The 18086-nt window shown below is 35.2% G+C and overlaps 2 protein-coding genes and 2 long non-coding RNA genes across 6 annotated transcripts; 2 read left to right on the forward strand and 2 right to left on the reverse strand.

Annotated features, from left to right (window-relative positions):
- The first annotated feature begins 2455 nt into the window (after positions 1–2455).
- On the forward strand, positions 2456–4489 carry LOC149500973 (uncharacterized). Its single transcript, XR_016324570.1, has 2 exons — positions 2456–3426; positions 3462–4489. It is a non-coding gene; the product is annotated as an uncharacterized LOC149500973 (long non-coding RNA).
- LOC149500974 (uncharacterized) lies at positions 4163–4722 on the reverse strand. Its single transcript, XR_016324571.1, has 2 exons — positions 4626–4722; positions 4163–4488 (listed from the first exon to the last, which is right to left on the reverse strand). It is a non-coding gene; the product is annotated as an uncharacterized LOC149500974 (long non-coding RNA).
- Positions 4723–6265: 1543 nt separating this feature from the next.
- LOC149500975 (uncharacterized) lies at positions 6266–9471 on the forward strand. 3 transcript variants are annotated; one of them, XM_089734635.1, is made up of 4 exons: positions 6266–6465; positions 7391–7656; positions 8061–8192; positions 8745–9471. In XM_089734635.1, exons 1-4 carry the CDS (start codon positions 6348–6350, stop codon positions 9162–9164), a joined length of 936 nt encoding a protein of 311 aa, XP_089590761.1. In that variant the 5' UTR covers positions 6266–6347; the 3' UTR covers positions 9165–9471. The 3 variants fall into 3 exon arrangements, with proteins under 3 accessions (XP_089590761.1, XP_089590762.1, XP_089590763.1); XM_089734636.1 differs by having other exon boundaries at positions 6344–7051; XM_089734637.1 differs by having other exon boundaries at positions 6344–6987.
- A 67-nt stretch (positions 9472–9538) lies between these two features.
- On the reverse strand, positions 9539–17164 carry LOC149500976 (uncharacterized). The gene is made up of 3 exons (XM_089734951.1): positions 16786–17164; positions 11933–15129; positions 9539–9700 (listed from the first exon to the last, which is right to left on the reverse strand). Exons 1-3 carry the CDS (start codon positions 17162–17164, stop codon positions 9539–9541), a joined length of 3738 nt encoding a protein of 1245 aa, XP_089591077.1.
- Positions 17165–18086: the final 922 nt, after the last annotated feature.

Consider the following 18086-nt stretch of genomic DNA (forward strand, 5'->3'; position numbering starts at 1 on the left):
CGTGTTACAGTCGATAGTTGAATAAATTAAAATGTTTTGCTATGGATTTTGACCTTGACCATGCATCATTCCTACGAGCACTTAACCTTAAGTGTTTGTAGACCATTTCTTAGAAAATCATAATTCAAAATTAGAGAATTTTAAAACATTCACCACTTTCGCTATTCGGTATCTCGGTTATGGGAAAAAGGTTGTAAGGCTACAACGAGCTCAATTTAAGTTGTATATCAGAATAACGTGGTATTTTAATTAACAACTGATAGGTTATAGTTTCCGGTGCATCGTACAATACATTGAAAAATAATGAAAGTAGTAGAGTAGTTGAAATTATGACAAAGTAATTAGAGTACATTAATAAATTATGCAACCAGCTGTAACAATGAACCTAAAACTAAAAACCTTACAAAATAATAATTACAATAATAATTGCCATAAGCGGCAATCTATTTTTATATAGTGCTTTTAAAAAATTGTATTTTTAATACCTTTTTTGAAAAATATTGTGTAATAAATAATAACTTAATACGTGATTCGCTATACTACAAACAGCTACTAGACTTAACATGTCCGCGGAACTAAACAGCTTCAAACAGCTACTAGACTTAATATGTCCGCGGAACTAAACAGCTACAAACTACAAACAGCTACTAGCCTTAACATGTTCGTGGAACTAAACAGTTCCGCGAACATGTTTACTGGAACTAGTTCCGACACTCAAAAGAACGATGTCATGTTCAATCCAGTTCCGAACATGATTAGCGCACGTCTAGTACCGATGCACATACCGTAAAATGGGGCGATTAGGGACAAATTCCAACTTTATGAGCAATTTTAAGGTAGTTGTTGATGTATATAATGCTATATCAGGATCAAAATGATTGAGTCTTGGGGGCATCTTTGTTGTCTAATTTAAAATTATGCAACTAGCATTCCAGTTTAAGCAAAAAATGCAAAAATAGGTGTAATCCCTATTTACCCGAAAATTGTGGTTAATTGGGACGAAATGAGAAATTTGCTAGGGTTGGCACTACTTTTAATTTTATATATAGTTTTAATTTATTTATTTATTTAGTTGCACCAACAAAGTGATCATCAATAAAAAAAATTGAAAAACTGACAAAAGTACATGGCAGACATCACCTCAATTATAGGTGCAATCGACAGTGCTGATATTACTATCTGGGTTAAGAGATTAGGTGTGTCGGTTATTCCATGGATTAATCAGATGAATACCCCCACTCTGAACAAATATTAAATATTTTATTATGTATTACTTAGACATTTTTGTCCACCTTGAGATTTCATTGATCTTGTTACATGTCTCTGCAAAATCGACTTACTTATATTAAATTGCTTATCTATTTCAACTAAAGACTTATTCCCAATTTCGCTTCGAATAAACCAGATATTGTTATAACTCAAATCAAATCAAAAAATTTTTTATTCAACATAAATGAAAGTACATACTTGTTGAACGTCAAAAGAACTACCGCCAATTCACAAGAACTAGCCTCCGTCCTGAGAAGAATTGGCAAGAAACTCAGCGGGCATGTCTTTTTTTTTTAAATATAAAATTATTATTTATTTATTTTTTAATATTAGCTTTTTTTTAAATATGAATTTTTTACACTGAGTATTATAACGTAACAATTACTACAATATTGAAATGCCTGGAGCGAGCAACTCATTCCCACTTTGTGCAATCTTCTAGATAATCATTGACTTTATAGTAAGCTTTATTGCACAGATGTTCTTTAATAGTTTTCTTAAACCTATGTATATGTAGGTTCTGAACATCTTGTGGGATTTTGTTGTACAGGCGCACAGACAAACACCAGAATGAATTCCGTATCTTATGTAACCTACTCATCGGCACAACAAGCTTGTGTTTGTTCCTAGTATTTCTATTATGTATGTCCGACATCTTAGGAAACTCCTCAATATGTTTACGAACATACATCAAATTTTCAAAAATGTACTGGGATGGCATAGTGAGAACTTTAATTTCTTTAAATTTCTCCCTTAGGGATTCCCTTGAGTGCATGTTATAAATAGCACGTATAGCTCTTTTCTGCAGAATAAATATCATTTCTACATCGGCCGCATTGCCCCATAGCAAAATGCCATAGGACATGACACTGTGGAAGTAACTAAAGTAAACTAAACGAGCCGTGTCCGCGTTTGTTAACATTCTAATTTTTTTTACTGCGTATGCTGCAGAGCTGAGCTTACTCGCCAATTTATGAATATGAGGTCCCCACTGCAGTTTGGAGTCCACTGTTATACCAAGAAATACGGCTGACTCAACAAGCTCCAATGATTCCTCAGAAACAATTACATCACTATCCACTTGTCTCACATTTAAAGATGGTTTAATACATTTTAAAGTAAATTTAATACATTTAGTTTTCTTACTATTCAATAATAGGTTATTGACACGGAACCAATGAACTACATAGACAACCCTACAAACCTGTACCTATTTATACTTAGGTCGTTTCCATTTCACGTATTCTCATCCCAATTGACCCCTTTTTCGTTGTTATTTGTACCAAAGACGTCCCCAATATCCCCAAAAACAACAGATTTTTACATGTATTTTTATTTAATCAAATACATTAAAACCAATTACAACTGAGACTTACCTTTAATATATATGCTGGTTCAAACACTAAATAACGTTTATAAATCATAGTCGTCTTCTATTATTATCAAATAAATAAAAGAGAGCAAAGTTTCTAGCACTAAAATAATTACCACCACAGGAAGTTAATTTGAAACGCGATTTTTTATAAGTTAGCAGCTATTATCATGCATATTCAGAGTTGTTTTGTGAACTTTCAACATTCTACTATTAAACTACAAAAAATGGAAGATTTTGCAACGAATATAAAACTTATATTGAGCGTCGAAAGATTTTCCCGGTTTTTTCCCGATTCGCCTCTCAATCCCTAATCGCCCCATTTTACCGGTACGTAAGTCTCAAATATTATGTGTTTAATCTGTGTACGTAAGGCAATCTTTTTGAAGCAATTTTTTAAGGGATTTTATGACCTGGTAACTAAGACCTTTAAGTCAAGTCTTATTTTAATTTTAACGAAAACTTTTTGAAAATAATAATATGAAATGAAATGAAGTTAATGTGAAACATGGCATGAAATGAAATCGAAATGAAAGGAAATGAAAACGAAATGTAACGAAATGAAATGAAATGTAATGAGATGATATGAAGAATTTATGGATAGGAGGTATAGTACAAATATTATGTGTATAATCTATGGTATAGTATGTGTGAATGATGTAGGGATGGGACTTTTTGGCGGGAACGCGAGGAGTGAAGTTGTGTGATTTGTTTTATTTTGTCTATTTAGTGTTTCTTCGGGTTTAAATGTGTAATAATGGTGGTTTATTAACTGTTTAATATCTGTGAAAGTGCACAAATGTGGAAAAATGAAACAAAGCCGCTGGACGTAACTTCTCGGGATCCTCCAAAAAGTCCACTGAAAAAATCTTAGTAAATGACCACTATTTTACTGAGATTATATTTCATCCCATATCATCTCATTTCATTTCATTTAATTTCATCCCAGTTGATTAATGTCTCAAATTAATCGTCTTCATTTCATTTCACTCCATAATATCATTTTTCATAAAAATATGAATATAAATTAAAATAAGACATGACTTAAAGGTCTCAGTTACCATGTCATAAAATCCCTTAAAAAAATTTATGTAGTAGCATGGAGACATATAAGTACCTTCTAATTCTATGTGTAGGAGGGACTTTTTGGCGGGACCACGAGGAGTGAAGTTGTGTGATTTGTTTTATTTTGTCTATTTCGTGTTTCTTCAGGTTTAAATGTGTAATAGCGGTGGTTTATTAACTGTATAATATCTGTGAAAGTGCATGATATCTCATCTCATTTCATTTAATTCCATCGCAGTTGAGCATTTCTCAAATTTTTTTGACCATAGCTGCAATGTTGATATCTCCATACTTTGTTCTTTGATTATTTTTTTATATTATCATTGATATTACTAAATTAACAGAGAAAATATCAAAACAATACATAAACCACACTAACTACAATAAATAATTAATAATCTAAAAACCAACATTTTCGTACTATGGAAAATAAGTTGTCCCATTGAGACCGCAGTGATTTTGAACTCATTTATTTCATTACATTCTAAGAAACTGAATATATGTTAGTCTTAAACCACTACTTGGAGTATTTGAATACATGTTTTATTTAGTATATAGTGAAATACGTCGTAAGTTAATCAGTTTTTGGAAAATAATATTGTCCCTAATAAAATTATAAAATGGAATTCCGATTTTGCTACCGATTTGTATGTCGAAAGATTTTTTAAACTAGGTAATTTAGTTCATCGCCATTTTGTTGTGATATCATATCGGTGGCGACAACAGCCGCGACATAACGTTGTCCTCTGCATTGTGGCGAATTCGATCCGGATTTTGTTACCCTGTGTGAAGATAAGTTCAAGATACTTAATATTCTATTAAAATTAATGAATAGTTAATTTTATGGACTACAATTTGATTTGAAATACCGTTTTAACTATTGAGTTTTAAAGAATATGTATTTTATTGAAATTCTTACCCGTCCTTTCGTTACTTCTGTTTTTATTACTTTTGCGTGGTAACGTATAACCGGAACGAGGAGTAACAAAAAAGGAGTTTTACAACCTAAGTACACATCTCACAAAGTTGCCATACTAGTTGTAGTATATGCCTTTGCCATATAATGGAGACTCAACTGATTCATTAGAAGGTATAAGTTTTGTTTCCTTAATGTTTTGTTTTTGGCATAATATTCGCAATAAATTTTTAATTTTTGTTTTGATTTTTACTTATTTTATTTTCATTTTATGATATTATCAAGTGTGTGTATGCTAAGCCTTACATTTCCAATTTTGTTACCCAAGCTTCTTGTTTTGTTACTGCCCCAAAATTATGCTGATAATTATGATAAATATTTCTTTTTCTTTAAATTGAAACGCTATAATCAGTCATTTAAAAGAATTTCATGATAAATAAAATAGTAAATAGATGAAAACTAAACATTTTGATTGGAAAGTATTCAAATGGTAACAAAAAATACTCCGTACTGCTAAAACAATTTAATTTATTATATTTTTCGCAATTTTAACTTTTCAAGATGTTGTTTAATCTATGATCTAATAGAAAAACATAAATTTATAATACAGTCTGCGTCTTTCTTCAGGAGGAAATCGCCGGACTTCCGCCCTTCACTGGGGATGGCGGGCGGGGTATGTCAGAGTTGAACTGATTAAAACCTCCTGTCGCTCAACAACCAACATCCAAATCTTGTATGAGACAGAACTCATGAAAAGACAAAGGGGGGAAAGCGAAGCGTTTAGTTCGGAGCACATCTCTCCCATCCCCCTCCCCCTCGGGACGTCGGACCTCTCAGTCGGCAGGCTGACACCGGTTAGAGTTAGTTATCCTACAGAATACCCCGTTGGGCTAGAACCCACCAGCTGGCGAAGGTAGGGGGGCACTCCGTGTCGTTCCAGCGCCCCCCCCCCCCATATCACGGACCAGGGCAGGGTGTTAAACGCATTGGCGATATCGAACGACACCGCCAAAGCCACCCTACCCCCGGACACGGCCTCCTCCGAGAGGGCCCGCACGCGCAGGATCGCGTCTACCATTGAGCGGCCCTCTCGGAAGCTATACTGCTCCGCCGACAGGTCGGGTCCCACCCTGACCAGATGCAGGATGATGCGGGCTGCCAAAATGCGTTCTAGCAGCTTGCCCACCTCATCCAGCAATACGATGGGACGGTGCTCTGGGCGGGATCCGCCGGACACCCCTCCTTTCTCAACAGCACGAGTCTGCTCGACCTCCACGACGAAGGAAACCATCCCGACTCGAGGCGGGAGTTGTAAAGCCTCAAGATCGGTCCCCTAGGACACCAAGAGCCAAGGCCCAAACCCGGCCATGGACGCCGTCCGGGCTGGGTGCAGTGTCCTTCGCGCACATTTTGCGCATGGCCTAGATTTAGCTTGCTGTATTTAACATATGTCCTAAATATACATATTATATTTTAAGAAGATTTTTAAAATTACGGTCAACAATTTTGAGAAATGCTCAGTTGATTAATGTCTCGAAAAATAAGAATATAAATTAAAATAAGACATGACTTAAAGGTCTTAGTTACCAGGTCACAAAATAGCTAATAAATTAAAATGTTTTTGAAGTTTGTCATTTTATCTTATTTGTAGGCATAGATTAAACACTTAATATATTTGTAGGTTAAATTTATTAAACGTTTAAATTATTTATTAATTATTAAACGATGTCAGACATTAACATAGGAAACATTAAATACAACCTGCTGGAAATGTTCCTTGAACTTGATGATGATGAATTAATAAATATAGAACAGTGGATCAATAGTCGAGCATATAAAAAAGGTATAGAGTTACAAAAGTTTTTACAACTTTCGGAAATGTATGAATATATCGACAGTAAATATACCGTCCTGCGGAATATGGGGATAATTAGTCACTAATAATAGCTAAATAATACTTTTATTAAAATGATATATTAAGTAACAGCCCGACTTACGCTATCAATTCGGATATAGTACGCGGTATTTGTTTTTGATCAGTATTAGCTTTCTCACTCCGTTTTGATAGTGTTCCGTTTATGACGGGTCCGAATATATCGTACGACGATCTCAGATTCTGGACAAATTGAGAGCATTATTGAAGAATTGGTCGATATTGCCAAACAATTCAATTTTGAGGTCGATAGTGATGACATTCAAGAATTGATGGATTGACAAACAAAGTAATCTTGAATATGAAGAAGATAAGACTAACTGACTTGTTACTATTGCAAACTTAACAAAAGGCCTCAGTTCAATTGAAAAGGGGTCACAAGTTTAAAAAAGAACCAACTACAATGAATTGATTGTTTCTACTACAGCACAGGTAGCAAAAAAGTTACTGACAATGAATGAGGAAATTTTGTGTGAAAAGTAGAAAAACTTTACAGGTGATATTGTTAAAATATATGAGATGTTTGAGATGAAAAAACTATGTTTATGTTGTTTTATTTATAAAAAGTATTGTTTTACTATCTAACTGAATTATTGTTTTCCTTAAGCTGGTCCAGATTCAATATATTGTATTATAAGTATTTACATCTAAGCAAACCTGACTTAAGGTTATAGCTTGGTCCCACTTATTGTGTAAGTCTGGACTATTACTGTACCCATGCATTTATCATTAAAACTAACAGCACCATTTTTATTTTTTAATAAAAAATTTTATATTACTAAACTTTTGTAAAGTTTGATAAGCCCAAACAAATGTTGTAAATGTACATTTTTAGATTTAGAGGAGAAAAGATCTTTGATGAAATCAGAAGAGATTTTAAGAAACATTGGGGATGCCATAAAGAAAAAAGTACCTTTTGAAGCTGTGATGCCTTCTGAAAAAATAAGCCCCCCCACAGTTGGTGATCTTGCAGATTGCACAGATTCCAACACTATACATGTTGATGAGTTTTTATATGATAAGGATGAATTTGAAGAAATGACTCAAAAGAAAAAAATACAATTGCATTATTGTGTAGATTGCAACTCACGTAATATTAAAGTAAGTTCATTAAATTGGTCTCATTGTTTCACTACCACATGTATTGGAGCCATTCAAGATGAAGTTGAGTGTAATTTTGTTTTGAATGATGGTACAGCCATTATACTATAATTGTGACTGAGACGTCGTATTTCACTGCAAGTGATGGCTTTCACATTGTCTATTATCACTTAAGAACACATGGGCAGTGATCTTAAAACACCCAAATTCAATAAAAAAACAAATTCTAGAGTATTAGTTTTCTAAGATAGATAGTGTAGAGTTCTTTATATTATATAAATATTTCATGATTCATTTTATCATTCCTTTCATATAGGTGTAAATGGAAAAATGAGATCAACTGTTGTTAAGTGCTAAGCAACCCTTCACTTATATTGTTTTTAATGTACAAATTTTTTTTTCAGGAACTAATTTATGTGTCACATTCAATGTCTAAAAGTGTCATGATGTTTATCTTCAAAGTAGTATTACCTAAGGATTTAGAAGGCAAAACTTTCATAGATATTGGATCAAGATTAGGAAGTGTTTTATATGGAGTTAGTGCACTTTGATATTTCTGTTTTATCACTGCTGAATAGTGTTTTCAAAAACTTGATTTGGTCTTAATAAAAAATGTTTAATAAAATATGTACCAAACAGTTCATAAATGACAATCATAGAATAAAATTATGTAATAAAATGTAAGACCATAAAGTTTATAAATTTGAGAAATTTTGTGTGGTTGGTTGTATTATAAGTCGTAGTCAAGTGGAGTTCTCTTGTGAAGCAGACTCGAGTTCTGGTGTTACTGCAGTCTGACACTTCAGTTAATTCAATTGCAACTCCAACCTCATGTTTCAGGGTCATGGTCAGCTCTAGAACATTTAGCCCATTTTTGCAATTTCAAGATAACATGAAAATCAATATTAGTCTCATACTAATGAATCTTCCTTATAACCTATATACCATTTCTCAGGGTTGCAAAAAAATTATAGTTTCCTTCTGCTTATAATAATTTCTCCACTTGATTCTTATGTTGTGTCGATCTTGTGTTACTGTGTCATTACATATTGCAAAACAATCTGAATAACCAAATATTCTGTTTACAGGCTTACTATTTATCTAATGTATCTACTATTATGGGAATTGAAATGAACAAAGAATGTTGTGATGTTCAAGAGGAAATTATTGATCAGTTTTCTATGAACAGAAATCGCATAAAAGTTATTCATTCTGATGTTTTAGACAAGAAAGATATTATAACTACTGCTGATATAGTCATATTTAACGCAGTTGATTTCTTCGTTGATAATGAAAAACACAAAGAAATTTGGTACTTCTTAAAAGCAAATTTACAAAAAGGTTGCTTTGTCCTACTAAATCGAAGTATAGCAAGTATATTACTCGCTCTGAACATAATTGAAGAATTTAAAGACTGGTTAACTATTAGTAAATGTAACAACATAGAAAATGAACTGTTTTTTAATGTGGAAGACTACACTGAAATCTTTTTATATACTGTTAATTAAGATATTGTGTTACATAATTTTATACATGTTTTGTTATAACTAAATTTCAAAATATAATTACATAACACCAAGAGCTATGTAGTGTAATAAAGGCCATCAAAAAATGAATAAACACTAGTGAGGGATGTGACTCATACAAACGATTTCCACTTTGATCTATATATCAATAAAATGTAAAACTAGCTAAATGTGGCTTTTAATAAACTTCTATATTTTTAAATATAGTTTACGATCCACAACTAAGTTCTCAATGATATCTAATGAAAATGCAACTTTATTTAAAAAAATAAAGTGATGAATCATTCAATTTATATCTTATTTTTCCTGTTTCTGGCAGAATATACCTTGATGGTAGAAGTGTTCATTTTCTGAGACTATCCACGAAATCGTCCATTCTTTGATGTCAATTTTAGGCGTTCCTTCATGCGAACGGTCATAAACATAGAAATCACCGTCTTTGAAGCTACGGCATCAATCATGACATGTTGTTCATCAACAATCAAACTAAGTTCCACAGTAACATAACCAGTAACACACTAGCATTAAGTGTATTATCCATAGATAGTCCTTATTACACTTAATATGTCTATGGGCTCCAGTAACCACTTAACACCGGGTGGGCTGTGAGCTCGTCCACCCATCTAAGCAATAAATAAAAAATAAAAGAAAACTCGACGTCCCAGTGTAACACAACGCCCTAATCATATTAAGTGTATAATCTATGGCCCTAATGAAATGAAATACCGGTAAAATGGGGCGATTAGGGATTGAGAGGCGAATCGGGAAAAAACCGGGAAAATCTTTCGACGCTCAATATAAGTTTTATATTCGTTGCAAAATCTTCCATTTTTTGTAGTTTAATAGTAGAATGTTGAAAGTTCACAAAACAACTCTGAATATGCATGATAATAGCTGCTAACTTATAAAAAATCGCGTTTCAAATTAACTTCCTGTGGTGGTAATTATTTTAGTGCTAGAAACTTTGCTCTCTTTTATTTATTTGATAATAATAGAAGACGACTATGATTTATAAACGTTATTTAGTGTTTGAACCAGCATATATATTAAAGGTAAGTCTCAGTTGTAATTGGTTTTAATGTATTTGATTAAATAAAAATACATGTAAAAATCTGTTGTTTTTGGGGATATTGGGGACGTCTTTGGTACAAATAACAACGAAAAAGGGGTCAATTGGGATGAGAATACGTGAAATGGAAACGACCTAAGTATAAATAGGTACAGGTTTGTAGGGTTGTCTATGTAGTTCATTGGTTCCGTGTCAATAACCTATTATTGAATAGTAAGAAAACTAAATGTATTAAATTTACTTTAAAATGTATTAAACCATCTTTAAATGTGAGACAAGTGGATAGTGATGTAATTGTTTCTGAGGAATCATTGGAGCTTGTTGAGTCAGCCGTATTTCTTGGTATAACAGTGGACTCCAAACTGCAGTGGGGACCTCATATTCATAAATTGGCGAGTAAGCTCAGCTCTGCAGCATACGCAGTAAAAAAAATTAGAATGTTAACAAACGCGGACACGGCTCGTTTAGTTTACTTTAGTTACTTCCACAGTGTCATGTCCTATGGCATTTTGCTATGGGGCAATGCGGCCGATGTAGAAATGATATTTATTCTGCAGAAAAGAGCTATACGTGCTATTTATAACATGCACTCAAGGGAATCCCTAAGGGAGAAATTTAAAGAAATTAAAGTTCTCACTATGCCATCCCAGTACATTTTTGAAAATTTGATGTATGTTCGTAAACATATTGAGGAGTTTCCTAAGATGTCGGACATACATAATAGAAATACTAGGAACAAACACAAGCTTGTTGTGCCGATGAGTAGGTTACATAAGATACGAAATTCATTCTGGTGTTTGTCTGTGCGCCTGTACAACAAAATCCCACAAGATGTTCAGAACCTACATATACATAGGTTTAAGAAAACTATTAAAGAACATCTGTGCAATAAAGCTTACTGGGGTAGCAAGGGGGCGTGTAAATAGCCCTCCTGCGGCGGGAGCATATAAAGCGGGGTTGTAGAAAGGCGTGTAAATAGCCGTCCTAAGCGGTATGTGACAAATGTTTGTCACTTATATTTAGCGGAGCGGTAAAACTATATAGCGGTAAACAAAAGCTAGTAATCAAACTAAAGATATAAATTAAATACACATAAGCGAGCGGGCGGGCGAATGATTACACGGAAGCAGCAATAAAATGGCAATAAATTAAAAGAACTTGCACTCACCTGTAGACCTTGCCAGTGACTGTTGTGCGGGTGTCGGCGATGGATGCACGCGGGCGGCGGGAGGGGGTGACGAAGCTCACGTAGCTTTTCGTAAGCACAAGCACCACACAATATACAAGTGCCGCCATCTAGGCAGCTAGCGGTAAAGCGTGATCGATCGGGTAGAACCACGCTTTGGATAGTCGCGGTAATTAGTAACTAACAAACTCCAAAGGTGGCGCCATCCCAATAATTCATTAGCATCCCATTACTAATCCGCGCGTAACCATCCTGCCCGCCTTGAAAGTTCGCAGGACTTTCAACAAATATATAAAGATACTAAGATAGGAAGCATAAAGCTTAAATAGCGGGAAGTTATTTGAAAAGAAACAAATTTTAATTAATAATAAGCCATCATGAATGTTTACGAGTAGAGTTGAAGCGGTTGATGACATGCGGTACTCTAATTTATTCTAGCGGTAGCGGATATAATTTTACAACTGGACGTTTAAGAAATCCAGATTTCGTTTTTACCAAAGCAACGCGTATAATGTTATCGGCACCTGGATACACCTCTTGTATAACGCCAAGTGGCCAGCGGAGCGGTGGAATGTCATCTTGATGAATAAGAACTACTGTCCCAACCTTCACGGGGTTATCTGATGTACACCACTTCTGTCTGACTTGCAACGTATGCAGGTACTCTAATCTCCATTTCCTCCAATAGGAATTAACCAAACTATCTAACAACGCTTTGCGATTAGTTAGACTCATCTGATTTGCGGACAATTCAGACGCGGGTAAATACTGCAAAGGAGTGGACATCAAAAAATGTGCGGGTGTGAGAATTTCGGGGTTGGGATCTGCGGATAAAAGACATAAAGGTCTGGAATTCATAAGACATTCTATTTGATTCAACACAGTTAACATCTCTTCGTAAGTGAGAATTTGTGCGCCTATTACTCTATTTAAATGAGTTTTAACGGATTTAATGTTTGATTCCCATAAACCTCCAAAATGTGGAGCCCGAGGTGGGATCATCTTCCAAATGATTCGGTATTTAGTTAATTCATCATTCCATGCGGATATAAAATTATTTGAAACTAGAAGTTTGTACATTTCATCTAACTGAGCCTTTGCGCCAACAAAATTAGTGCCATTATCTGAATACATGAAAGAAACTGGACCTCGACGAGATATAAAACGTTTGAAAGCGGCAAGAAATGAGTCCGTTGACAAATCCGAGGCTAACTCAATATGTACAGCCTTTGTCGTTAAGCATACGAACAGACAAATGTAAGCCTTTTGTGAATGATGACCACGTTTGCGTACAAGCGTTATCTTAAATGGGCCCGCGTAATCTACTCCCGTGTGACAGAAAGCTTTGGCCTCCATTACACGGCTTGACGGAAGGTCAGCCATCATGGGAGTTGGGTGTGAAGGTGATACACGAAAACATGATTTACACATATGCACTCTTTTTCTTATAACGTTTCTAGCGGACAATATCCAAAAGCGTTGACGAATAATGGACATCAAAAGGTCCGGACCGGTGTGCAAGTTTGTATTATGAAAATAATCAACAATAATATTTATTATGTGATCGTGTTTTGGCAATAAAGCGGGGTGTTGCGTTTCAAACGGTAAATCAGAGCTCGAAAGTCTACCCTGAATACGCAAAATTCCATCTTCGTCAATAAATGGACTAAGTTTACGAATATTTTTCGAAGGTAAATCTAATTTTCTAATGCTGGCAATATCATGACCAAAATATTTAGCTTGAAGAGCTCGAATAATAGCTTTCTCAGCAGTATTTAAATCGAATGCGGTTACAAACTTGTTTCGCGGTAATTTTCTTATAAATCGAAGTACATAAACAACACAGCGAAGAAGTTTTGACCATGACGAAATTCTCAACCCAAGTTGATATATTGGGGAATCTTCGACAACAGTTAAAGCGGTAAGTGTTACAGATTTTTTCATTTCAGGTATGTCACTTCCAGATTTACAAGGTACAAAAGGTTCAATAGGCCATTGTGAAATAGGATAGCAGGCCCAAGAAGGACCCTGCCACCAAAGCGAGTTATTAATAATTTGTGACGGTAAAAGACCTCGTGACACACAATCGCTAGGATTTTCCTTACCATTAATATGAAAAAAGCGGTCAGGTGATAAATTCTCCTGAATTTGAGCGATGCGGTTTCCTACAAATATTGACCATCTATGCGGGGAAGATTTAATCCAAGAAAGAGCAATTGTAGAATCTGAGAAAGCGTATATAGCGGTGATAGGATGTAAAGAATTATAAGCGTTATAAATAAGTTTAACTAATTTTGACAAAACAAGAGCGGCACAAAGCTCAAGGCGAGCTAATGTAGTTATCTTAACCGGAGAAACCTTTGATTTTGAGCACAATAATCTTAAAGTAATATTTCCTGTGGGATCTGTAATGTGTAAATAAACAACGCAACCGTAAGCGTTCAAGCTTGCATCACAAAATGCAACAATATTTACTTCACAGTCTTTGGAAACTCCAATATGGCGCGGTATTGCTATAGTTGAAAGCAATGGAAGCTCTTTCACAAGTGAAGAGTAGCGGTAAATAATTGTATCTGGAGGTGTATCATCCCAGTCAATTTTAGAATTCCAGAGTTCCTTAATAAGCAATTTAGCGAACAGTATAACTGGAGCAACTAAACCAAGCACGTCGAACAAGCGTGCGGCTAAAGATAATATTGTTCTTTTAGTGCACTTTTCATTAGTGTTTGAGCTCGTCATAAAAAATGAGTCATTAGCGGGAAGCCACGCAAGGCCTAAAACTTTCATGGTATTATTAGCATCATCAGAGAAGCTTACAGAAGAGCGGTGCGTTTCTGGAAGGCTATTAAGAAAGGCAGTGGAGTTACTTGCCCATTTTGTTAAATTAAAACCTCCTGATTTAAAGAGTGAAATTAGTTGTTTCGATAGTTTGATAGCTGAAATATCTTCGTGTAGGGATGTGACGAGATCATCCATATATAATTGAGACTCAGCTACACTAGCGGCTTCCGGATAACGATAACATTCTTCTGATGCTAATTGACGTATAGTACGCATTGCTAAATAAGGTGATGACTTTAAACCAAAGGGCAGACAGTTAAAAGCGAAAATGCGAAGTTTATCATTTTTAAAGCGGTACAATATTTTTAAATATTTATGGTGGTCTGTGGTCACCCTAATGCGTAAGTACATTTGTTCCACATCAGCGCACAGTGCCACAGGGAACAAACGAAAGCGTAGTAAAAGCAAAAATAAGTCTGCCTGTAAATTTGGACCAGTATGCAAGACGTCATTAAGTGACAGTCCACTAGATGTTTTAGCACTAGCATCAAGAACTACACGTAGTTTAGTGGTAGTCTTGCTTGGGCGGATAACTGCATGGTGCGGTATATAATAACCGTTATCGGTTTCCTTAGCGGTGTCGTTAATTTCAGTTAAATAACCTTTACTAATGTAATCCTGTATAACGATATCGTAATCATCGCGGAGTGAGGGTAATTGAACAAACTTACGTTCGAGCGAAAGAAAACGGCGGTGAGCAACAGTATAAGACTTGCCAAGGTCAGCGGGATTTCTACTAAATGGTAACTCAACCGTATATCGGCCATCATTATCGCGGGTAATTGTAGAAATATATTTGTTTTCACACTCGGCTTCCTCAGGGCTAAGATGACGCTCATGAGGAATCTCCTCTAATTCCCAAAATTTATGTAAAAATGACTCAAGGTCTTTATGCGTTATAGATGAAAAAGTTTTATTTAAAGTGAATGCAGAATTAATTTTAGTATTTTCGAAAGCGGGTGGATTATCAATATAAACTGTACTAGATAGTCACAAAGAGGTATTATTATCATTTATAACAGAAAAATTATCATGTTGCGGTTTCATAATGCCGGTGTAACTCACTTCAGGTACGTCACCCATAAGAACATAACCGAAGGTTGTTTCTACGGCAGGTGGCGCTAGTGAGCCAGTATCTATACGATTACCTAAGTATATATATGGAAATAACTGAGCACCTAACACCATATCAATCACACCTGGAACGTTCCAATTTGAATCGGCAAGCGGTAAATTACGTATATGATTCATATTTGAGGAATTTATAAAATAAGCGGGTAATTTATCTGTAATACAGTCTACTACTAAAGCGTGAATATAATATTTATTAGGAGAAAATCTAGATTCAATATTTAAATAAACATATCCGTGAATCGGGCGAGCGGTTAATCCAATACCTCTAATATAAGAATTATTTAAAGGTATAATCGGTAATTTAAGTAATTTACAACAATTGACAGTTATTAAATTATTTTGGGAACCATTATCTATTAAAGATCTAACTATTTTACGTTCCCCTTTATTCGAGTGAGCGTATATTTGAGCGGTTGATAATAAAATATTACTATTCGATTTTATTTCCGAACTGTGAGTCAACGTGGTAGCGGTCGTATTATTTTGTTGTTGTATCGTTCTGTTAGAGTGTAAACAAGTATTCGAAGCGGCATCATGATGATCGTAACTCTGAACAACAGGTTGAGATTGAACCTGGGACCGACCGTAATCGGGCCGCGCGGCATCACTCGGAATTCCATGTACCTGCGACCGACTGACCTACCTGTCCATATCAGCGTAGTCATCCGATGGACTGGGTACGCTTTTACTTTTTCGATTCGCCCGTTTATTACCAAAACACAACAAAGTATGATGATATTTCTTACAATTATTGCATGTTAACTTTGATTGACATGCTTTTAATGTATGCGATAAGCTTAAACAATTGATGCAACCCTTGTGCGATTTAATAAAATCATAACGTGCTTGCGGTGAAATCATATTTTTAAATTCATTACAACGATATAACTGCGTGTGGTGCGAGCTCGAGCAAAGATCGCACGTAGATAACGAAACCGGTTTGTTAACCCTTTCAGTGCGGACTGGGTCATTATAACTACTAGAAATAAACGATTTGTGATTTTTAGATTTCTCTATGTTACACTTCGGTGCAGAGCGTTCTAATATTTTTATCTGATCCTGTATGAATTTAATAAACATTTCAGTTGTGGGTATTTCAATACCACGAACCGATGCTTCAAACGAATGTAAAGTTTGAGGATCCAACCTTCTCAGTGAGCATTGTAATAAAATAAAATCAGTCAAATCAAGTAAATTTAATTGTTTTAAAGCGGCAATCGAAGATGAAATTTTTTCAATGAACATATTTAAACTATTTGCGGTAGGTGAACAATTTTTTAAATCTAATATATTATTCAGATAATGACATCCTAAAGCTCGTTTATCCTGATATTTACTAATTAGATTCGACCAAATAATATTATAAGTTTCACCTGTGGGTATTATACCAGCGGTTAACTTTAATGCACTATGTGTTAATTTGCCCATTAAATACTGCACACGTTGCGCATCAGACAGTTGCGGGTTATCGTGAATGTTAGCTTTAAAAGCCTGGTAAAATGTTTCCCATCCTTCAAGAGAGCGTCCGTCAAAGGAAGGAAGTGAAATTGTTGGCAATGTTACATTTATGGCGGCGGTAGTTCTCATTACATTTGACGAATTACCAATTGTAATTTTGTTACGAGCGCGTCTTACGTAATTATATAACGTGTCAAAAGACGATAAAGCTGCGTATTCAGGCTCAACTTCGGGGTTTTGCTTCAAATTTAAATCATTGATATCATCCAAATTGCTTTCAAATCTAACACGCATGTCATCAATCGATTCTGATTCGGCAAGAAAAGTTTCAATTAATTCCGAATCAAACTCCGAAATATTTTTTGATTTATTATATAAATCATTAATTTGTGCAAATACTAAATTATTCTTCGCGATAAGTTTCTTTAGTTGTCTATTTTCCATAATGAAGTTATGAAATAACTGACTAAAAAATAACACTAAATGAACTAAGTTAATAAATATAATTCAATATGCGGTTACGAGTTATTACTAATAGCGATTAATGTAATTAACTTTTACATACAATACAATACTGTAACAAAATGGCGAATGGGGGTAATCATAAATTAATTCTAATTCTAATTAAAATTTAAGCTGGATCTAATCCAGGCTCGCAGGACCAAACTATGGGGTAGCAAGGGGGCGTGTAAATAGCCCTCCTGCGGCGGGAGCATATAAAGCGGGGTTGTAGAAAGGCGTGTAAATAGCCGTCCTAAGCGGTATGTGACAAATGTTTGTCACTTATATTTAGCGGAGCGGTAAAACTATATAGCGGTAAACAAAAGCTAGTAATCAAACTAAAGATATAAATTAAATACACATAAGCGAGCGGGCGGGCGAATGATTACACGGAAGCAGCAATAAAATGGCAATAAATTAAAAGAACTTGCACTCACCTGTAGACCTTGCCAGTGACTGTTGTGCGGGTGTCGGCGATGGATGCACGCGGGCGGCGGGAGGGGGTGACGAAGCTCACGTAGCTTTTCGTAAGCACAAGCACCACACAATATACAAGTGCCGCCATCTAGGCAGCTAGCGGTAAAGCGTGATCGATCGGGTAGAACCACGCTTTGGATAGTCGCGGTAATTAGTAACTAACAAACTCCAAAGGTGGCGCCATCCCAATAATTCATTAGCATCCCATTACTAATCCGCGCGTAACCACTTACTATAA

This window comes from Bombyx mandarina, chromosome 18, assembly GCF_030267445.1.
Source record: "Bombyx mandarina strain Sakado chromosome 18, ASM3026744v2".
Taxonomy (NCBI): Eukaryota; Metazoa; Arthropoda; class Insecta; order Lepidoptera; family Bombycidae; genus Bombyx; species Bombyx mandarina.